At 38.8% G+C, this 24,297-nt stretch overlaps 1 protein-coding gene across 9 annotated transcripts in view; it reads left to right on the top strand.

The window, feature by feature from the left end:
- Positions 1–24,297, top strand: part of LOC138765094 (endosome/lysosome-associated apoptosis and autophagy regulator 1-like) — a 110,198-nt gene that overhangs the window by 56,739 nt on the left and 29,162 nt on the right. For all 9 annotated transcript variants that reach the window (XR_011358472.1, XR_011358473.1, XM_069941804.1 and 6 more), the window contains 8 exons: positions 393–542; positions 1,224–1,312; positions 5,556–5,736; positions 10,278–10,406; positions 12,225–12,315; positions 15,661–15,766; positions 19,962–20,099; positions 22,631–22,894. Coding sequence is in view for 7 of the 9 variants with exons in the window: in XM_069941804.1 (XP_069797905.1) it covers positions 393–542; positions 1,224–1,312; positions 5,556–5,736; positions 10,278–10,406; positions 12,225–12,315; positions 15,661–15,766; positions 19,962–20,099; positions 22,631–22,894 (1,148 nt within the window). In the remaining 2 variants the exon portion in view is untranslated. The remainder of the gene's footprint in view (positions 1–392; positions 543–1,223; positions 1,313–5,555; positions 5,737–10,277; positions 10,407–12,224; positions 12,316–15,660; positions 15,767–19,961; positions 20,100–22,630; positions 22,895–24,297) is intronic.

Here is a 24,297-nt window from a genome sequence, read left to right as displayed (position 1 = left end):
TCTCTAATACTGACTACTTAACAAATATTTTTTTTTCATGTTTTTTTTTTAATGTGATGTAAAAAGGGAACCAGGCTTTTAAATGTGCTGCGGCCCCGTTAAAAATGGTGGGAGCCAGCCTCAACCCTCCAGGTGAAGTCTGTCCTGAAGCCCGTTTGTATCCACTATTTGCATTTGATTACATTGCAACAAACTTTCAGGAATTATGTGCCAGACAATTTCTGTGCCATTGTTCATTGGAATACCAGAAATGTGCCTCCAGTTCATCTTCACACTTGTGTACCGAAGTAAAAATGAGTTGTAACAGGAGCAACAATAAAAAGCTTCAGACTAGCCAAACTATGAGTTGCCTTTCTCATTATTCTCTGGTCCTATTTCTGTTTATTTTTCAGGGGTGGCCTATACATCAGAATGTTTTCCTTGTAAACCTGGTACATTCAATAGAAAACTTGGGTCATCCCATTGTGACATATGCCCAAGAAACACTTACTCTCCAAGAGGAGCAACCTCGTGTCTCAGCTGTCACGTAGATCAATATTCAGGTAACATTGTACTCCGCTTAAGAACTTTAAGTGGAACGATAGCTAAGGAATTTGCGATTTGGCACTTTTAAAAATATAGATTAAGGAGCCAGTTTTCATCTGATTGTGGTGAAGCTTCAACTGATTTGTTGGTGTCATGTGGGGAAGAAAATCTGTGATGTTGTTTACATGGGGCCAATTCTGTGCCAAAGTTATTGAGTCTTGTGTTTTGTTCGTAAAAAATTCAAGGGTTATTGATAGTGGACATTAAATATTGGCCTTGTCAGTGACGCCCACATTTTATCTATGTGCATGCGTGTGAAGTATTTTAAATGCATTAATTCACCTTGGCAGCTTGCGTTTGTACTATGATCTATAGTGGAAAATCACGTCATTGCACATGTGCTTGTTTCTGCAGTGCTGTTAATCCACTCTCGGACAAATGCTTTTGCTAAAATAGAAATTTCAGGCAAACATGTTTATATTAAAAAAAAATGTGTAAATTATATTGGGGTGTTTGCATTTGAAATTTGAGATAAAAAGATAAAAATGAAGAGAAATAAAATTGATCTATTTTAATGTCAATAATTAATAAATGCTGATGAGGCGATAGCTTGGGCCTTTCAGTTCTCTTAATTTTGTTTGGACTTGTTTGTCAAATTTGGATTTAACTTAGATTATTTCTTGTATCTTTTCAATCAGAACCTGGCTCTGGAAAATGTAATCAACGTCCTCTATGCTCAGATAAGGACTATTTTTCTACACATACACCATGCGATTCTGAAGGAAAGGTAATTAACTTTTATTTAAATGAACGAAATTTTGTTTAAAATAGAACCCTTAGATTGTGAGAGGGTAGTTCAAGCATCTTTGCACATAAACCTCTGAACTATAAAAGCATTTTTAAAATTATTCGTTTGGGATATGTTGATGGTGTTGGGTGGATGAAATAATCATAAAACTTAGAAGCAAAATTAGGCCATTCACCCAATCGAGTTTACTCCATTTGAACCATGGCTGATGTATTTTTCCCCTCAACTCCACTTTCCTGTCTTCTCCCCTTGGCCTTTGATGTCCTTACTAATCAAGAACTTATCAATTGGTTATTGATATCCTCTAAAGCCAACTGTGGCAAAAAATTTCATAGATTCACCATTTTCCGACTGGGGAAAAAAATTCTCCTCAAATATGTTATTTTATGGATAAGGTTGAAGCAACGTTTCTCTGTTTAATAAATGTAATATATTCATGCCTAAGGGATGCCCATTCTAACCTATTAACCTGAAACAACCCCTGAACCTATGTGCAAATCTGGGTGACATGATCAATTTCTGGATTGGCCCTGGATCCTGCAAGTAGAGCCAAGGATGCTTTCACTAAGCTGACCACTAACTTGGTGGCCCTGATATTTACAGGGAGGGAGCAGGGATGACTGTTAGTGGAAGTAAAGGAATAATAACTCCTGTCAAATTTAGCAGCAGGTCTCAATTAGAATCAATTTACTCAGTTTCTGCTATGGTACAGAAAAAGGCTTAAAGTTTGCCTAGCTGGCACCTGAGATTTGCAGACAGGGGCTGGGGTGAAGAAAAGAAGAGACCCCTGCAGGTTGGAGAATTCATGAGAAAACTGACCATTTGTGGAACGCTCTCATCTGGGTGTTAACATCTCTGAGGATCTATCCTGGAGCTTCCATGTCAATACAATAATAAAGAAGCCTCACCAATGGCTATATTGTTTGAGGAGATTTGGCAGGTCACCAAAGACTTTCAAACTTCTACAGGTGTACCATGGAAAGCATTCTGGCTGGTTGTATCCCTGTCTGGTATGGAGGTGCCAATATTCAAGACAAGAAAAAACCTCCAGAGGTTTGTTAACTCAGCCTGCAACGTCGAGGATATCTACATAAGGTGGTGTCTTAAGAAAGCCACCCAGGCCATGCCATTTTCACTCTACTACCATTGGGGAAAAATGTAGAGGAGCCTGAAGACAAGCACTCGGTGGCGCAAGGACTCTGCCATCTGATTTCTCAATGGACACTACCTCACTTTATCATGGACACTACCTCACTTTATCATGGACACTACCTCACTTTATCATGGACACTACCTCACTTTATCTTTTCCTTGCACTATTTTATTTATTCATGTTTATGACAATAAATTCTCATTATTGGAATGAGTGGGAGGTCAGCTGATCAGTGTTTGGGAGTGATGGTTAGTTGATCAAAGAAGGAAGGAATTTCACAGTCAGGTTGGTTTAGGGCATGGGTATGCAACCTATTTTTTTTAATTTAAATTTAAATGTTTTTTTTTTAAAGTTTCCCCAAACCCTTGAGTCACTGTTAGAGTTATGTAAATGATAAGCCACAAAACATAAACTTATCCATAAAATAGAAACATACATGGCAGCAAAAAAAATCAATATAATAAAGTATGTGTCTATTTAGACATCTAATAACAGAAAAAAAACTGCCATTCATTAATATGCTTCACCACAATAGCCACCACTATTTCCTCCCAGGGAAACCTAGATATTTTCCCCATTTTTGTTTTGCTGTCCAATTTTTGTGTATAGATGTCCAATTTTTCAAACTGTTTGTAAGCTATGGGTTCAAACGCTGCCTCTTTGGCCATTTCTGAGGCTCAGTCCTGAAATGCTGGTCCCCTAAATTTTTCCAGCCTCTAAGTGTAATTTGTCTTCCTGCCATTATACTAATCTGAATTCAATTTTGAGAGTATTTATCTAAAAATAACCCAAGTGTGTCTCCCAAGACAGAATCTATGGCAAAAAGGAATTTGAATGTCTGAAACTTCACCAATAATCTTTTGTTTCATAATTAAAAATTCTTGAATTCTGGGACAAGACCAAAATGCATGTCACAGCCCCAGCATTCAGGGGTACTTTTCAATCCTAATCTATACAACCTGCTGAATTCCAATATGTGAAGTTTTTAAAACTCACATTCCACCTTAAGTATTCCCTATTGTGATTGATAAGGGATTCCTAAAGGTGGTATGTGAGTGGGAAGATTGAGAACCACTGTTCTAGCCCGAATTGTTACTGAAAAAAATTGTCAATGTCCCATTTCCTTTGGAGTGATGAAACTGTGCACGTAACAAATCGATTGGTACGAGTAAAACGTGATTTTCAAACTTTTTCTTTCCACTCACATACAACCTTAAGCAATCCCTTTCGAATCACAGCACTTATGGAATATGAGGTTTTTAAAAAAAGAGGTGCCCACCCCTGGTTGAGAGAATCACTTGCCTGCAAGCAATGATTTTAAAAAGCATCCTCTGTTTGGGTCTAGCAATCACCTTCTCACTCATAAACAGCATTCTTGGATCTTTGTTGGTGGGGTGGGGTGGGGTGGGGAGAAAGAAACTACATGTATGGCTTTGAAATTCCCAGGTGTGTAGTAAATAATATAACCAAAAGTAGGATGCGGACCTTGTCCCCCACTAATCAAACATGCATGCACTCATGATCGTTTGGTTACATTTCCTTTTTTAAAAACTTTTAAAAAAAAAGTTTTAAACTTCAATTACATTCAATTATAATGAAATACATATAAAAATAATATATGTCGACTATACAGATATATTTAAAAAAACCTCTCCCTCTCCATCACTCCCCATCCTCCCCCTACAATTACCCACTAAAAGAAAGAAGATCATCATTTATGCTTGGTTACATTTCTGATTTGTAATCTTGTAAACAATGCCCCTTATTTTTCTCCCCCCTGCCCCCATTCACTGACGAAATTAACCTTCAGTGGTCATTGCCATTTCAATCTGACAGATACTGCAGTGTTGAGGTTTATCCCAAAACCCCTCCAATTTGATAGATTTCTACACTAGATGAAGAATACAATGTGGGCTGATCAAGAGTAAAACCAAATTGTTTTGCTCTAGAAGTTGGACAATCAGAAGCAAATTTCACTGGAACAAAAAAATATCCTTTTATTTCAACATGTGCCCACGGGAGTTAAAGATGGAGAGTGACATATCCACCAAACACTGAAATAACTGGGCATCTCTTTTTGGATAGCAATCAAAGTTTATAATTCAAGCTCTTCAAAGAAGAGTATTAACTATGGCATGACAACCCACCAGAGTGTGCCAGCATCCACCTTTACCTGACCTGGCATGATGGTTGTGATTCTGAGACTTGTTTATATTTGGCTAATGAATTACAAGAGACCAAATAGTAATATTCCAAGCTTTAACAATATCCATTCATTTGTCCATTAGAGTGGGGGAAATGGCTATGCAAAGGCAGAAGCCAGATCATTTTTTGAGGTCCCAGAGAAGCCTGGTCTCTATAACTGTTTCAACCATGGACCTACACGTTACCTTCATGGGCCATTTGCAGCCGAAAAGATAATTTGGAGCCGTCTTTGTGCCTTAGTATGGGCTATGCAATTGGAACAGTTTGGACACCCAGGCTATAACTATCTTTAAAACTAGTGATGGCTGCATCATTGAACAGAATTCTGGTGACCCAATATTAAGTATATTAAATCAGATGAAAATCAGCTTCTGGATTTCAAGGTCATTCCAAAATTAGTTACACTTCTTTGTTTCTCCTTTAAGATAATCTCCATGGTAACCCAGCAACATGCTCTGAATAGAAAATCAAACTCCGATGACTAAATGAGTTTGAAATTATTGTTCTCTGTCTGATTATAAAGATCATGAGTGGATGAATCTGGTGTTTCTACAATGTGTTCTTAAGCCTTGGGGAAACCACACCATAAAAATACCAAGAATTTAACTCTGCTGTCAGGAGAGCCAGATGGACACTAGAAGTGATGACGGTGATTGAATTAACACACGGTGATGGTTAGAGGGATCTTTGTTCCATTTTTAGGAAGTGGGACATGGATTGAAAGTATGCACTGCAACCACTGAGCAAAAGACTAAAAATTTACAATGATCCACAAATATCTGGAAAAAGAATGTTGCATATTTTATTGCTTGAGACATCTGAAGGCACATTGTAAAATTTGCATTGTATTATTTGATCTATCAGACTCAGATGACGTATAAATGGATTGAACCCAAACGGTGCAGTGAGGATATGAAGGGAGCAGTGAAGCTTCCTGTCACAGGAATCAAGAAACCATGCAAGCCTTGTAACCCAGGTTTTTCCCAACTCAATGGCACTGGCTGCTATCCTTGTCCATTTGGCTTTTACTCAGATGGATCTGATGGTAAAATTATTTCAATGCATTCTTTCCTATGATTGTTTTATTAGCCAGCTTTGTATCATAAATATCATGCATAAGATATGTGTGGCATTACAAGGATTAAGGAATATGAGGCGGCTGTTTTAATTTTATCTATAGGGAATATACTCCTCAAGAGCTGTAGCATTTTTCCCTTCAAAACCCTGGAGTCTTTCCAGCAACATGACTATGGAGGATCTCAAATAAATACCTGTTTCCTTTGACCCTCTCCTTTAAAATTTTCTCAAATTTCACCATTGGAAACAAAACTTTTGGTAATCCCTTCAAGTTCCTTTTAGATTGGAATTTTATTTTCCTCAACTCTTCTATGTGCTATACAGGTGCTCCCTAACGTACGACCGTAATTGGAACCAAAGGATCAGTTGTATCTCGAAATGGACTTAAGTTGGAATTTTGTCTGCACGTGTGGGGCACTGAAGTCTTAAAGCAAACTTTTTAATCAATTTTTTTTTTTAATTGTCGATTTGATGATAACAACTTAAAGCTTCCTGAATTTGTCACTCAACCTCGGCATATCTTTCCACATTCTGGTCCATGCTTACCTTGTTGGTCGGCATCCTGGGGTCCTTGGCTATATATGTGTGAGTCTTTAGTTGGTACACGCGCGGTGGGTTCACGTATTGGAGTTCACTTGGCACATGCACTAGAGTTCAGAGCCCTAACAATATTGAGTTTGTGCCCTTAACTCTCACGTATGCTCCAACTGAACTCCAATACGCGAACTTGTGCGTCAACTGAAGATTTGTGCATGCGCACAGGAATCAAGCTGGCCATGCCTAGCCTATGGACCGTGGGATGCTAACTAACGAAGTCCATATGCACATTTTGGGTCTTAAATGCCCTGTGTCCCTGTTATAATTTGTCAAATATAACATAATCAGTGTAAATTTTATATATTTAAAATTTTCGGTCATATTTGCGAATGGACGCAAGTCACAGAGGTCGCACGTTGGGGAGTACCTGCAGTTGCATTTTTCCTTTCCACTTTAGATGTTCTACACAATTGCAAGGCTTTTGTTTCCTCTGTTATCTGATAATAAGTGCTCCTTCATCACAAATCCAGTGCAATTATACAGTAGTATAATTCCCCAAAATGTCTTGTACAAGTGAGCGAGAGCAGTGCTTTAAGGTTGGTGGTTCTGGTTCATGGATTTAAATCTTTTCTTCTTCTTCTTCCTTGGGCTTGGCTTCGCGGATGAAGATTTATGGAGGGGGTAAATGTCCATGTCAGCTGCAGGCTCGTTTGTGGCTGACAAGTCCGATGCGGGACAGGCAGACACGGTTGCAGCGGTTGCAGGGGAAAATTGGTTGGTTGGGGTTGGGTGTTGGGTTTTTCATACGATAAAACCCCTGGTATCCGGCACCTGTGGGAATTGGTAAATGCCAGATGAGTGTATTTTCTGGTTGCTTGAGACTTACTCTAACAAAAAAATTTACTTTGTTTTCACTCATGTTCTTTGAAAACATATAACTGTCGCTGCATCTGCCAAGTTCTTCCTCCTCCACAGAGCCCCACATGAAAGGCAAGCAATAACATTATAGATAATAAAACCTTCCCTTCCCCAAAGTTTACAAATTAAGCCTCTAACCAGGGTGACTCTCACTAAGCAAGCATAAGGAGGCTGTTAAAGAGAGTCACCCCTACGGTGAGCGGCATCAAATATCTCTTCATCCTGGGCAATGCCATTGCTGTTTCACACAACTTTATTCTAACAACTGCTATGAGCAAAGCCCGACCAAGGCCCTCCTCTGACTGAAAATTTGCTCCCACCTTCTCCAAAGTTTTTGTGTTACTTCAGAGAACATTTACTTTTACAATTTTAGACTTCATTTTACCTATTATTTTATTCTTTTTAAAAAATTTTAAATGTGTTTTCCTCTTTTTTTCCCGGTTGCTTGAGACTACCAGTTGCTTGATTTCTGGATACCAGAGATTTTAATGCATGTGAACCAAAGGGCAGAACCCAGAAAATCAAAGTCAAAGAGTAGGAAAGATTTAATCATGCAGAAGACGATGCAAGTTTGAAAAAAGCAAATGGGCAGCTGAAGATGAATCACTTGTCTCTATAATGTAGCTGAACTCCTGGGGCTTCCCATGAGTTCTGAAGATTATCTCCATGGCTACGCGACTCCAAAAGTTTATTGGGGTCAAGAAAGATTGAATGAGCTATTGGGGCAGTAAGGCAACCTTGTTTTACATCACTAAAGAATGTTTCTGTGTCATGCCCATTGATGGCTTAAGTCATAAATTAATGGCAAAACAAATTTTTCTGGGTAGCTGGATGCCAATTACATTTGTCAACATCAAAATTATGCGTGCAGTCTCGATTGATTGATTAAACAATTTGCATATCGTTCACAGACCAGATGGCTGCATTTTCTTTATTGTCTTTGTCATGGCATGATGAAGGCCATTTGGCCCAGAAAACCCATACTAGTCCCTAGTAGGATAATTCATTGAGTCTCCAGCAATTTTATTTTCCCATCAAGTACTTAACCTTTATCATTTGTAAAATGGTGATTGGTTTTATTTCCACTGCCCTGCAGACTGGACTGAAAATGTCTTCCTTGTGTCAGCTTGAGGTTTTTGCCAATCACTTCAAAGTTAGCAAAATTACATAAACAACAAAAAAAAATTGCTTTGATTCTTTCCTGCATGATCAATGACAAGAGAAAAATACAGGCTATTTTCTCATTACTTGGGTATGGAATCAGATGGAGTGTGACATGTATTTTAATTTTCCATTTTTACATGGTTTAAGCATATTATTGGAAACAGTGTTTTAAGATGTAAAGTACATTGCAGCTATATTTATACAGAACAAGATTTGAAAACCGATACTTTCAGACTGCTGGAAGCTTTATGAAACAACAATTAAGATGGGATTGATAACCGTAAGGACTACAGTTGCCAATGAAGAGTCTTCCCACAATCTTATCAAGGGAAATTAGGACTGGACATTAAATGAAGCCCTTGCCAGTGCCATCTACATCCAAAATAATAAATAAAATTGAAATTAAGAGAAAAAAAGGAAACATTTGCATTTGCCTTTCACTGAAATTCAAGAAATGTGGAAATATCCTGACCCAGATATTCCAGATAAATTGTTGGTTGGTGGAACATAAGCACAGAGTAGGAACGGGCCCACGATATCTGAACATGATGCCAAAGTAAACTCAAACTTCACTGCTTGCACATGATTATATATCACTCTATTCCCTGCACATTTATGTGTCTGGATAGAAACCTCTTAAACATTTATATCTGCTTCCACCACTATCCCTTGACCGTATCTGTGTGTGGAATGCAAAGGTAATTTAAATTTGCTGATTCATGTAGGAAATATGAGAAACATTAATTTTATTGAATTTAGCAGGTTTAATTACATGATGATGCTGACACTTTGCATTAGTTCAACTGACCTAAAAATGTTTTGATGCTAATTTTTGATTGTACTCTGCATCCAATGCCTCTTGTGTCAGTGTCCAATAATAGTCGGCCAGCATTGATGGATTCCAGTTGCCCTGATGCTGCTTTTTTCATGGTTGGAATGTCTCGGTGAAATCTTTCACCATGTTCATCACTGACTGCACCAAGATCAGCAGGGAAGGAGTCCAAGGGCAAATGCAGAATTTTCAATGACATGTTTCATTTCATGGCTTTGTATCCTTGAAATAGACTTAAAATAGGGCAGAACATCAGAAAAATAGGTTATAGTTTTTAAAAAAGTACTTGATAGGATTTTCGTGTCCAGCAGCCCAAAATCCATAAAGTACATCCAAAAGTGTTCACGAAGCAATAGCTTCAATGCCCAATGTAATCAAACATGGCACAATGAACCAGACACTTTATTTTTCTGTTTCTTGGAGACTATTCCAACTTTCTGTTGGCTGAAGGGATAATTTTACTGGTACAAGCTATTGCTTCCCAGCAGCACAGAATCAGCTGTTGAGACCCATGATACTCCAATTATTAATAATTAGAGACTCAGATGACCACCTACCTACCTACATTGTGGATGAATCAGGATGTGCCAGAGGCAGGGAGGTTAGCAGGGAACCCCCCCCCCCCCCCTTCAACTCCCATGGTAATCTGATAATCCATTGGGATGTAAATACATTTTCATCCACTAACTTCAAGGATTCCTGTGTGTGGTCTTCAAAACCCAACCCATTTAAAGATCCAATCATGTCCTTTCAGATTTGCATACAAGTTGACACCTTTAGCGCAGAATGCTCAAATGTTGCCTATGGCACCTGAAATATGGAGATTCCACTTGATTTTATGGCATGAACATCCTCACACTTCATTTAAAGGGCTCTTAATTGCCCATATTGCCAATACCAACTGCATTAACTTGTTCTTCTTTAGAAATGGAGGTTAAGTATATGAATGGTATATAATGAATCATTTTATAGTGAACAATTATTGGCAGGACACAGTAGAAAGTCAAACAGAAACGTTTGGGTGCTTAGGTAATGTCGGTGCATTTGTTTTTGTTCAGTGTGTACCAAGTGTGCTGTTGGAACTGAACCTGTGTTGGGCTTTGAATACAAATGGTGGAATACTTTGCCAAAAAATATGAACAGTTCCTGTTTCAGTGGGATGGATCGAGACTGTGGCGGAATAAGTGGTAAGCAGAATTAATATAGTATATGGAATAATAAATTAGCATTTCCAATCAATAGACAAATGGATGAAAGAATATAGCCAAAATTCTAATACTGTTTAGCAATCTAGCATTTAACTATGTGAATCCCATATGTCCTGTGTTCTGCTTGTACGTGAATCACTAATTCATTATGTTAACTGATCATGCACAAAGTGTCAAGCAGCTTGCAAAATATATTTTGATGTCATATGAAAAATTCAGTCATGCATTCCTGAACTGCAATGGTTGTGACCTGCAGCTGAGACCTGATTTTGTGTAATTTAACTGGGGTATCTCCAACCAATTACTTGGCTTTAGTGTCAGTCAATGGCTCCTCAGATCAAGGTGCCTCATAAATTTATATTTTTCTCTTTCATCCCCCTCCCTTCACTTATTGAGCCCAATGCCAGATTTAGCACATCCTTCCCCAGTAAAAATATAACGAAGAAACTCAGCAGGTGAAACAATGTACTTTATATAGCAAAGATACCTAACCAATGTTTTGAGTTGAGCCCTTCATCAAGGTATGAGCAAAATGTAGGCAAGCGCCCAAACAAAGAAATGTGGAGCCTCCCCCCCCCCCCACCAATTTTGTACAGGTATCTGGCTACATTTCGCTCCAGCCTGAAATGTTGGTTATGTATCTTTATCTTTGCTATATGAAGTACACTACAACTCCGATTATCCGAAATCCTCAGTTATCCGAAATTTTTTGGACCGAGAAATGACGCCAGTTCGGCTCCAAAAAAATTTTTGGGATAATTAAGGATTTCAGAAAAATCAGAAATTTCACTTTTTCGAAAAATTTAAAAGCTGAAATTATGACATTCCACCTCTGAAAACTTTTGGAGAAGTGAGGATATCTCAAGCAATCAGAAATCCTTGTTTATCCAAAACTTTTTCGGAGCTGAACTGACGTCACGGGTTGAAAAATTTTTTTGGAATTTTGGAAAAACCTCTGAGTAGAACTTCAAGTTTTGGTGTTGGATTTATCTTATTTTGTTCAGGTTGGTTTTTTTTGGGGGTGAGAATTAAACATTATTTTTGTGCTTAGAAAGCCTTTCCTTGTTGTTTGTTGTTGTTAAAACACCGTTACAACTGATTTGCTGTTGTTACTGGACGGTTTTTCTTTTCTCCGAAAATATATTTGGATAATCGGAGTTGTACTGTTTCACCTGCTAAGTTTCTACAGCATTGTGTTTTTACTTCAACAACAGTGCTGACTTTCATGTTTTACATCCTGCTCCAGGGCTCATTGTCCCAATTTTAGCCCCTCCACCTCCGTTCTCTGGATCTCAACTCTATAGATTGAAAAATGTGTTCCATGTGTACACGTTACTGCATCATGAATATCTTAACAGGATTGAAATTCATGAAAATTAAAGATAGTCTAGTACATGCTCCTATGATCTTGTTGTCCTACTTATTCTGTGATCCAGGGGATCATGCAAAATCCTCCACCTTATTTATGCAGCTACTCTTGACTGCATCTGTTTCAGACTGTTGCACAAACCCCTTTGTCACACTCCCCCTTCCCTAGGCAGCACCTTCAGGGGAAGATGTTGGCATATTTAACCATTGTTACTCTGCTCCACACATTAAAACTGAGTAGAGGGATGCCAGTCAAAATATGATGATTATATTTTTGAGAGTTAACTCAAAGGTATAATGGAGGAAATCAGATGTATGAAAAAAATTGTGTGGGGGGGGGAAATGGGTGTGAAAATTATGCTTCTGTTCATTGTTCTGAGGAGAATTAATTCTAACTTTGTCCTTTTTTTAAAAAAAAACCTTTTTCAGGATGGGAGGTGGCTGGAGACCATGTACATAGTACAGCAGCAGTTGCTGACAATAATTACTTGGCGCTGACAATGACAGTTCTTGGATTTAGGTAAGATAGGACCTTGGCATAAGGACTTCATGAAGCAGCAATTGCAGGCAGCAATGTCGCACAGCTGAAGTAATCTATGTTTGTTCCTGAAATCTGGTGCTGTCTGGGACATTTGCATGACCTTTCTTTGATGCGTGGGTTTCCTTGGGTGCTCTAGTTTCCTCTCATATTCTGGAGATGAGTTGGTTGGTAGGTTAATTGGCTACTCTAAATTACACCTCGTAGGTGTGTGGCAGGAGCAGCGACGTGGACACATAAATTCTACAGGTCCTCCCCAAATTATAAACACCTCTTGCATGCAAACAACCATTTGGGATACCAAAGGGATGGGTGGGGATGGATTTTGCTGGCTTCTATTGGGCAGCAAGCATCTTCTCCCAGGTGGGAACAGTGCATTTCTGTGTGCTTTCTCTTCCCACAACCCCCTTACCTTGAGAATGCAACAATCAGTTGTGCCAAGCAGTGTTTGGAGACCTGAGGAGACTCACTCGCTCACTGAGTCAGTGAGGCCAACTGGCAACCATTTATACCGCACTTGCTCACTCTCTATTCACAAGGTTCCATGACCTCTCCCGCACACTGATTTTTGTTCATTTCCATTTCACGAATCGATCAGCTTACAGAACTCTGTTCTGACCCCAAGGACTGCTAGCATCTGGAAATGAATGCAAAAGATGGGATTACTCTCAAAGGCACCATCAACCGGGCCACCCTATCAGTTAGCACAACCCTAAAAACAGTGCCACCAACCTTGATTTGAATCCGGCTCAGTCTGTAAGGAATTTTTACATCCTCCCTGTGTTTTTGTGAGTTTCCTCCACATGCTCCAGTTTTCTCCCACCTTTCAAAACAAATGGGGGTTGGAGGTTAATTGGGTGGCACAGACGCATGAGCTAGAAGGGCTGTTACCGTGCTGTATGTCTAAATTAAATGAATCTTGATGGGCCAGTTTGCCTCCTGTATATCATGGAAATATACCTTTAATGACAGGTTATAAATATTGCTCTAAATATGTGTGCAATCCAATGGTGTCCCCTTCTATTTTCTTCACCACATGGTACTTGAGTAATTAAGTGCAATTCTCCAAATACAAAACAGATGCTTCCATCGGTCTCTTAGCCAAGTTCCTTAGTGAATGTACAAGCGGGTTTAAGCAGTCTCAAAGAATGATGTTTCCAGGTTTCTTGATCAGGATTGATAAAGGAGCATCAGGTTCTGCCTCAGGATTCCTAGATGAAAAATTAATGTCACAATGAAAACATTAATTTAAAAACAATAATCCAAGATGTTGGATCAGCGACACATAAAAACAATTTTCCCAATATTAGGTTGTGCTGGCAATCATTTCCATATGAAATTACACTCACTGGGGAAATTGAACTAGGTTATTCATAATTCTGTTTAATGCATTTGACTTTCATCCATTGCCAGACACACTCCAAATAAAACCACTAATTTTACATAACATGTTTTCCCCCCTTTTTGTTGGCAAACAATGGAGATTTCAACCTTTTTTAGATTAAAAGGAGTAATGCATTACAGTATTGTGTCGATACATTTGTATATGGTTGAAGAGAAGCTTGGGAAACTTGACAGGACTGCTTTGGCTGTTCAACTCCTTTGAATGTTCACAAGGTCTAATTCAGCCAACACTGGGGACATTTACCAGCATGGCTCCCAGTGCAGTAAAAATCCTAAAATCCAGACTTCTCAGGGATTGAGTCGGTCTGGATTTTCTGATTTTTTAATTCCCCCTCCCCCCCCATCACCTGCAGATTCTCAGGTAATATATCTGTGGTGTTTACGCAATGCACCCAATAATGCAAACACACATGCACACAAAAGCTAAGAGTTTTTGAAGGGTCCAGATTCTTAGCTGGTCCGGATTTCTGGCCCCCAGATATTTGAACTTTTACTATAATTCCATGATGCAAACAGGCATGAGGTGTGGAGTCTTCTTCATTTTTTCTGCAGCCTACAGACAGCTGCAGGTGCCCAAGAAAGAACAGCGTGCATATCGGAAGGACATGTGTTGCAGGCTGAAGGCAATCCTGTGGATGATGAGAAATGGCCCGGGGGAAATTCTCTGCAGAAGACTACTCATCTCATTTCCCAGCAAAGTAGAGAAGGGAGGGAAATGACTCTATTAGGGATTCCCTCATAGTATCCTTTCATATGAAGCCAAGAATGGTAAAACCCTATGGATTCTGGCAACTATTTGGGATTGGCAGATGCCGAATAAGTGAATTTTCCAGTAGCTTGAGATTGCATGTTGGATAATTGGCAAACTAATGGTGAGCCATGCCTATTTTAGAGTATTTTTTTTTTTTACCTATTCCATGATTTTCAGGTTGCTTGAGGCTACCCATTGCTTGAATTGCGGATAACTGGAATTTTATTGTAAATGATTGTCCCCAATCCAAACAAAGTGGTCGTCTTCATACTCTCGTCATTAGTACTGATATAGTTCACCGGTAATCAACTGAAAGAGCCCAGTAATTCCCCAATAATTCCTCATGTACATTACAGGCCCATCTGCACTGAAGGACTCCCTGAATTGGGCTTGCTAAAGTTATGAATCCCAATTCAGGGTGTGAATCACTAATGCACTTTTTCTGCTTTGTCTTTGGTTAATTATTACAGGAGACTGATTGGACATGAGCACAATTTCCAACATGTGTTAAATGTGCCAGAAAAGGGTGAATTGACAGCAATCGAGGCCAGTTGAGCCATGCATTTTGCATTAAATCCTGGTGGAACAATCCAGTCTGCCGCATTCTCTAGAGATCTGCCACTTATTTTCTTTCAATTGCCTAGCAAAGATTCTGAGATATCTATGATTCCAGTCAATTTCAAATTGTAACTACTCTCTACCCTCAAAAAAGTTTCACCAGAGATGTTCATTGTGCTTCTAGGATGTTGAATCATCCGCTTCCTTCTTTTTCGTGCTTAGCATACTACTAGCAAAACTTCTCTCAACCTTTGCTCCATGGGTAACAACTGCAGCTTTTGCTGTCTAATCTTGTTGTTGAGATCTCTTCCCTTGAATCATTGCCAAATCCTACTGCAGCCACTCTGGGACCTTCATGAGATGCAAAGCCAAGTTACGGCCAGGATCGGATGCAACAATCCATTATGTCCCAATCAATGCTTTGAGCAGCTTCAATTAGGCTTCCCTGTTTTTATATGACTTTTCCTGGATTTAAAAAAAAATCTCTTGTTTTCTCCCATCCACAGAATTTTACATTTGAACTTTGAAAACACTTTTTATTTTATACTGACAGTATTTAAGATCATTAAAAAGAATCACAAGTCCTTTTTCTTTGCATTACCCTTGTTGTCCAGACCACCTCAGTCAGCGGCAATGAATGAAGACAACTCAGAGGTTGCCCGCATCACATTCGTCTTTGAGATGCTGTGCAGTGCTGATTGCGAATTCAGTTTCCGAGTGGTAAGCTCTGCTGAATTTATTTCTGTGCTAACGTGGGTAGAGCCCTGTTTAATGGGTGGCAAGGGATGAAATTCTCACATCAATGGGCCTGGTATGAATTTGACCATCCTGTATTTCAGGGGTGTCAAACTCAAATTCACAGAGGGCCAAAATTAAAAACTTGGACTAAGTCGTGGGCCAAACTAAATATTTATTGAAAATTTTCAACATCTGCATGTTTTCTTTCAACATATGTAATGTTAAACTTTTTCTTATTAAAATAAATGTTTAATAATAGTTTTGGTTAAACTCTTTCCAGAAGCATTAACAAATGAGAAATAAAATATTCAATAAATAATATTTCTCTATAGCCTTTAAGCTCCTTTTAAATGGGTTTTTTTTTCACAAGCCAACAAGTCAAAAAAATAACAACTTGCTTCAATGAAAATCCAATCTTTCAACGATGAACAGTCCAAAGTTAACCAAAGAAAATATTAGTCCAAGCTTAGTTTGCTACACTGTGATTTACTCTGATGCACCTGGGTCTAAACCAGATACTTGGCATCTCTTCTTAGATGCAAGTTCATCAAACTCTGGGGTCAGAGTTTGCCTCCCACCTGTCTTGAAAGGACCTGTTTTCTGTCTTTCGTTTGGCCATTTTTCGTAAGGGGTTTATTACATGTGAGTTGGGCGACAGGTCGCAGATCCTAATGAAAGTAAAGAGAGGAGGTGGGGGCGATTAGCGGGCTGACGGGCCGGCGCCAATGCATTTGCAAAACATTCTGGGATTTGTAGTATTAGCTGTGCGTGCGCTAGACTGGCGCGGCGGCCGGCGGGCCAGCTCGACTACATATTTGATATGATCTTGTGGGCCAAATATAATTATATCACGGGCCAAATTTGGCCCGCGGGCCTGAGTTTGACGTGTGCTGTATTTTCTCAAGCGTGTCTTTGGGAATGGAGTTGTCTGTTAAACCTCTTTGGCTGTAAACAGTCATTGAGGTAGACTTGCCTTGTGCATTTCGCTGTTCATGCCTCTTTTAACTTACCCTGTTTCCCAGGCAGAGGAAAATTCTAAACACTGGTTGAAAGTAGAAGTTAGTAAGGTCTTAATGGTGAGGGCATCATTATAAGGCTTTCACTTGGATAATGTCATTGTAGGTTGTGGCGGCAAATCAGAGTTGTTTGTATGAGATTTAATGCCATTTGATGAATCAGGATGTTGCTTGGTGAAAGGATTTTTCAGGAGGATTCCAGTTGGGGATAGCTTTCCCTCTAACCTCTTCACCAATTGTGTCTTTCCTGTGGATTGCATTTTGTTTTGGACCACAGGAAAATTTGCATGGGATGTGGGCCAGGATTTCTTCAAGATTAGACATAATTTCTCCATGTCTTCATCCACGGCTTTCAGAGTTGGGATATGCACGCTGATGAACATAACCTGCTGGTTCCATGTTAGATTAACCCTAAAGGTAATAAGACATTCACTTATCCAACAGGGAAAGTTGCTGAGAAGTCAAACTAGCTCATTCTGAATAGTGAAACTCGCCCCATGGAGACAGCATTTTTTTTCTGATTTGCCGTCTCCTACTGAAGGGGTTCAACCCAAAATATCAAGTTTCTTTTTTTAAATTTTTTTTTCTCCACTTATGCTGCTCAGTTCCTCCAGCAGATTGGTTTTGCCTCTTTTCCAAAATTCCAAATTAGTAAATGAATTTAAATTCCATGGCTGCCTTGGATTGATTTTAAACTCAAGTCTCAAGAGTCTATGTCCAGACATCTGTATTATTAGTCTGGTAACTTACCAGTGCACCACCAATATACCCACAAAACAGCCTAAAAGCACTTGTTCAATGTTTCAAACTTCCACACCCTTCTGGGATACAGTATCCAAAATAAAATGCCTTTTTGGAAAGAAAAATTCCTCCTTATCGCTCTTAAATAGTTGACTTGTTATTTTGAAACCATTTCCAAAGCACTCAATTTCTCTAAGTAGAGAGGCTTTCTATATACAGCATTAACTATTAGATGTTAATTCTTTTTTAAACTTAGAAATAAAGCACAGTAACAGGCCCTTCCAGCCCAGGGGCCGACCCAAAAACACCTATGTCACGTGTGATGTGCTCCCATTTTTCAGTTCATTTTATTGGTATGAGATTGCCACTTTCAGAGAACAGATTTAACAAAAGCCTGCATATTTTAGAAAGTGACTGTAAACTGGCAGCAGGCTTTGAGAACAGCATGTTCCTAAATGGATATATTTGCAGAGTGAGGAGAGAAGCTGTGGAAATCCCAGGTGCAGAGACCATGTGATGCAAAACCAAGCTTGGCTCAGGGGCCATTTTAAGAAGACAGCACAGGAGCAAACAGCTCTCTGAAGAAGAAATACGATGCTGGATTTGCCTCATACATGGTAATAGGCCGTCTGCCTGATTTCCTCCTGTTAGTCATAGAGGAATGAGAGGACCACTCCATGACAAAGAAGAATAAAGGTCACTTTTTGTTTGACCCACGGAAAGGATTCTACTTGTAGAAGAAATACTACGCTTGGATAGTGACCAGGGTGAGAATCACTTGAGTTCAGCTGACCTACGGATTCTGGAAGCTTTGTGAGCATCACTTGCTTTGTGTCCCCTACGCCAAAGAAGACGGGAGTTTTGGTTGGCACTCATCCAAAAAGGACATTTCATTGGAAGCATCTCAACAAGGGTTTCGTGAGTTAATCTACATTCTGTCCCCCCTCCCCCCATCTCTTTCACCCACTTCATGAACTGCTAATGTCGTCTAAAGCCCGCGTGTCTCATCCACCTTGAAGCCTGTGTGTCGCATCAATTTGAAGTCTGCACTGAACTATTTCAGAAACTGAACTTCGAACTTCCTTCGGAGAACAGTGCCTTGAGCTGTAGTGGTTTGAAGTATTTTACACACACGCACACACAGAGAGAGTTGGGGATTAAGTTAGATAAGTAGATAAACTGTTTTAAGTATAACACTGGGCTCATTTTTATTGCTGTTGTCTGTTACATAGCGCACCAATTAATTTTCTAACCTTGTAAGTCTTCGGAATGTAAGAGGAAATAAAGTACCTGGAGGAAACCCACGCAGGCATGGGAAGATTATCCAAACTCTCTATGAATAGTGGCAACTCTAACCTAGATGGTTGGCACTGTAAAAGTGCTGCACTGACTGCTACACTAATCGTGCTATATAAAACCATAAATGACCATAATAAACATTTATTATTAGAACTTAGAACAATTCAGCAAAGGAACAGGCCCTTCGGCCCATTTGTCTGTGCTAAGCATGATTAAAGCTGCTTCTTGCACATGATACATATGCCTCTATTCAGATTTATTCAGAGTTTATATGTGACATCACATACAACCCTGTGATTCTTTTTCCTGCAGGCAAGGCAGCATTGCCCCTTGTTGGGAGGGCAAAAAAAAAGTACACATCGTAAATGTGTGAACAATTAATCAAAAATTGACAAAAAATTTAAACAAACTGCAATACAGAGTGAATTTTTTTTAAAAAAATCAATAAAGTGCAAAAGTAACAGATCATAAATGAGTCCCTGATTGCTTTTTGTTGAGGAGTCTGATGGTGGAGGGATAGCAGCTGTTCCTGAACCTGGTGCGTGAGTCTTATGGTACCATCTTTTCTGATAGTAGCAGTGAGGTCAGAGTGTGTGCTGGATGGTGTGGATCCTTGATGATTGCTGATGCTCTCCGACGACAGCGACCCTTTAGATGTTCTCAATGGTGGGGAGGGTTTTGCCTGTGATATCCTGAGGTGTGTCCACTACCTTTTGGAGGGCTTTATGCTCAAGGGTATTAGTGTCCCCATAGCAGACTGTGATACAACCAGTCAGCACACATCTGTAGGAATTTGCCAGGGTTTCTAATGTCATACCAAACCTCATCTAACTCCTGAGGAAGCAGAGGCGCTGGTGTGTTTTTTTTTCATGATGCCATTAGTGTGTTGTCTCCAGGAAAAATCCTCTGAGGCAGTGACTCCCAAGAACTTAAATTTGCTCACCCACTCCACCTCTGATTTCCCCAAGTGATCATTGGATCATATAATTCTGGTTTTCCCTTTCTGAAGTCAACTATCAGCTTTACATACCCTGCATATCTAAAAGAACAAGGTGCTTTTCAATATAATAGGTTGTGTAGACTTTTACTATAAATCTTAAAATATTATTTGAATTTTCCAGGGACCCACAACAGAAAATACAAGGACAGTGGAAATCTGGACCGGCTTAAAAGATAAACAGTCCTACACGTATATTATTCGAAGAAGCACACCACTTGCTTTTGTCTGGACATTCCAACGGATTGATTCATTTGAAGAGGTATATTCACATACATTTTTAACCATTCATAAGTTCTGCCATCATGGAATTTAAACTCTTGACCAAAAGTTTAGCTCTTTGGAAATTGGTCTAATGTTGGAGTCAACAGTGTATCTTTGCTCTCTTTGTTTTTTATATCATTAGAATCTGGGATATGAGTAATTTGTTTTTTTTTAATATAATCTGTATTTAACAGGAGGATGCAGATACTAAATGTTACATGCTTTACTTAGGCATGAACTGTTGTTTCTCTTCCCGTTATTTTGCAGTCATTATTTAATTTTATATAGATCATTGAAATTGTCAGAAAAGCCTTGGCATGAATTTTTATTGGCAAAGATTTCTCTGGAATTTTGTGTAAATTTCAGTGCATTTTAAAGTTGGGTAATTATTACCTTTCATTTCCATTTGTGTTGTTTCCAGATGTTTCATCAAGCATGTAGTTCTATCAAGTGTAAGCAGTAATTAATTGAATCTTTTTACCAAAAATAAACTTTTTTTTAACAAGATAAATGATGAATTAGTAGATTTTAAAATCCCAGACATTGCTGGCAAGCCATTTATTGTACATCCATAGATGCTCTTGAGAAGATGGTAGTGAGCCATCTTCTTGAACTGTTGCAGTCCTTCTGATCAGTATTAAATTAGTATGCTGGCCTTTATAAATAAATGCATAGAACACAGGAGTTGGGAAGTGATGTTGAGACTGTTCAAGACATTGATGAGGCCAAATTTAGAATGCAGTTCTGGTCACCAAATTATAGGAAGGATATCAACAAGGTAGAGAGAGTGCAGAAAAGATTTATGAAAATCTTACCTGGGTTTCAGAATCTAGATAACAAAGAAAGATTGAGCAAATTAGGTCTTTATTCTTTGGAGAGTAGATGGTTGAGAGGGGATTTGATAGAGGTATTTAAGATTATGAGACAGATGGTGTTGATGTGTATAGGCTTTTTCCATTGAGAGTAGGAGAGATTGAAACAAGAGGTTAAGAGGCAAAAGTTTAGAAGTAACATGAGGGGGAACTTCTTCACTCAGAGAGTGGTGGCTGTGTGGAATTAGCTTCCGTGAAAAGTAGTGGTGGCAATTTTGTCATTTTAAGGAAAAATTGGACAGGTATATGGATGGGAGGGGAACGGAGAGTTATGGGCAGGGTGCAGGTAGGAAGGGCTAGAGAAGAGTACTTAGTTTGATGTGGACTAGAAGGGCCAAAATGGCTTGTTTCCACGCTAAACCATTGTTAAATGGTTTTAATGCCTTTGGATAGGAATTTCCATGTGATGTAGGCCCATTTGCAATGTTAAATTTCAGTGATTTTATTTTATTTTGTTGTTATAGTTAAGCTTGTTGTTTATATCATTAGCTAGTTAAATTGAAGAGAGCTTTGTAGAAGACTAAAATGCTGCATTCCTCTAAATAGCAATATTATCCAAAACGCACATTATGAATTTTATAAACAGGATAGCTGGAAGAAGAGAACCAAGGCGAAGTTGGATTCTTGAGCCAAATGCATATTTGTTTATGAGAATACAGAATTGATATTAAACTTTATTATTAGATGATACAGTCCTTTCTAAGTACTTTCTTTCCTGAGTTTGAATGAGTTTTGCCTTTATTTTCAGCAATTGGAAATTGTGATGTGTTCTTTGTTCCTAATTCTAAGGTGGTAAAGCTTGATACTAAATAATTCCAATAAACTTATTTGAGGTTTGGCCACGTAGATTGTCAATGGCCACATTAAACATAAGGAATAGGAGCCAGAATAGGCCATCCAGCCCATAGAGCCTTCTCCACCATTCAATGAGATCATGGCTGATCTGATGATAGACTCATCTCCACCGACCTGCCTTTTCCACATACCCCTTAATTTCCCTACAATGTAAAATTCTGTCCAACTTTGACAATTATATTTACTGAGGTAGCCTCCACTGCTTCAATGGGCAGAGAATTACACAGATTCACCACCTTCTGGGAAAAGTCGTTCTTCCTCATTTCTGTCCTAAATCTACAACCCCAAATCCTGAGGCTGTGTCTCCTCCTCCTCCTCATCTCTTCCACCAATGGCAACAACATACCTATCCCTTTCCTATCTATACCTTTCCTCATTTTATTTAATGGAGAAAAACATTCAAAAGTTTATGAAGAGTCTCCAGAAACAAACAGATTGAATGTCTGTATCCAGATCGGAAGGTGCCCTTGGGTCTTAACAAGCAGGAAATTGGAGTTCATACCACTTCTCCTTAAGACAAAGGAAATTCGTTTTATAGTTTTTATGTTTGTTTTCTAATTTTTATCTATAATTTATACTGTTTCTCTTTGTTAAACTGTGATTTAATTGACTCATTTAAATGTTTCAAAGCCAATGAGAGAGGAGTTGAATAAATTCAATCTTGTTCTAATAACAACACAGAAATGCAGGAGGTACTCATCGGGTCTCGCCGCGCCTATAGGAGGTAAAGATATATAATCAACGTTTCGGGCCCGAGACCACCTTCAATGTGTTTTATGTATTATATTCTTTAATGTTTCAGAGCCAAATATATCCATCTGATGTGGCCAAAATCTACTCCATCAATGTGACCAATGTAATTGGAGGTGTTGCATCATACTGTGGACCATGTGCCCTTGAGTCTACCTCCTCAGGATCTTCCTGTGTGACGTGCAATCCAGGGCAGTATGTTAACAAGGAAGTCAGCAAATGTGAGGCATGCCCACCAAACACGCACCTCAAAGCCCATCATTACGTTGGAAAGGAGTCTTGTATTCCCTGTGGACCTGGCACCCAAAGTAATTTGGTAAAGAGTTGTTACTCATGTATTAAATGAACTCAAAGGCAGGATAGCCTTGCTGATAAGCAGAAATAAAGCATAGTATTGGCACAAAGGATTTCCAGTACATAAGTCAATTGCAGAGTAAATCTATACTATCTGTCCTGGAATCTCTAATGAACATTTTGAATCTTAATTTTGAGCATAAATCTGGCAGGTTTAAGCTTTGGACTCACATATTTTTCTTAGAAATTGAGCTGCGCATTCTAAAATGAACATGTTTAGCATTAAGAAAACAAAAGAAAAAAATAAAATGCGTACCATTCAATATGATACTTTGCCCACCCGCTTTAGTTTTAATCTCTTGTAATCATTTTAGGGCCCTGCGACTTAGCATAAAATTTTATCACTCCATGCCTATGCAAACACCTTCAATGGTGCACTGACCAAGAATCTGACACAGTTATGAAGCTTTCAGGAATTCCCTATAATGTGGCTACAATCTTTGAATTGTTGAAAAAACATCATAAACAGGAAACCATTTACAAATCTGGGCTGATGCACAATCTTTATGTTTCATATTTCAGTGAGAAATATTTTAGCTACTGATGATCTATGCAGTAAAGTAGGCTTGAAATGCATTTTTGAGCTTGAACTATGGCAACAAGGATTATACGATTATGGATTTTCCACTTCATTCCTTTTGCTGTTGGTTGGAGCTCCTCAGGAGTTGCTGAATGAATGGGGAATGTTCCCTAAAAGAGATGAAATCAAGAGGTGCCTTATTTCACACAAGGATAAGGGGAATAGGTATTTACAGTAGTGAGGGGAATATTAAATTGAAAATGGTGTAGAGAAATAATCTTACTGAGTGGCAACCATGATAATTCCCATCATTGTGCAACATTTTTGTGGTTCTGGAAATTTTTAAATACTCAACATGATAATAATATTAGTTCCGAGTTGTAATCTGTGTGGCATATAATATAATACAGTAAAAAAAAACTCCAGTATCTGGCACCTATGAGGATTGGTAGATGCCGGATAAGTGAATTTTCCGGTTGCGTGATGGGTGAACTAACCATGATGGGGTGCTAATTTTAAACTTGCATATTTTTTATCAATTCATTTTCTGTGATTTTTTTTTTTCTTTGGTTTTGCTGGTTGCTTGAATTCCGGATAGCGGGGATTTTACTGCACCAACAAAAATGGCCCAGTGTACTGGGATCCAGCTTTAGAAATTCAGTATGAATTCAATCAAAGAGAATTTGCGGGTTATAGGAGCTGAAGGTCAGATAAGGTAAATCAGGAGGTCCTGATAATGTTATCCTCCTATGTTTATAAAGCTTGAAAGACTGAAGGAAATGGAATGAACTGTGGTGTTGAAACCTTGAGATAGGGATTTACAGGTCAGGATTGCAGATTTGGGC

The sequence above is a fragment of the Narcine bancroftii genome, chromosome 5 (genome assembly GCF_036971445.1).
Source record: "Narcine bancroftii isolate sNarBan1 chromosome 5, sNarBan1.hap1, whole genome shotgun sequence".
NCBI lineage: Eukaryota > Metazoa > Chordata > Chondrichthyes > Torpediniformes > Narcinidae > Narcine > Narcine bancroftii.
Note: the sequence above shows the minus strand (reverse complement) of the source record. Positions and strands in the feature narration are given on the sequence as shown.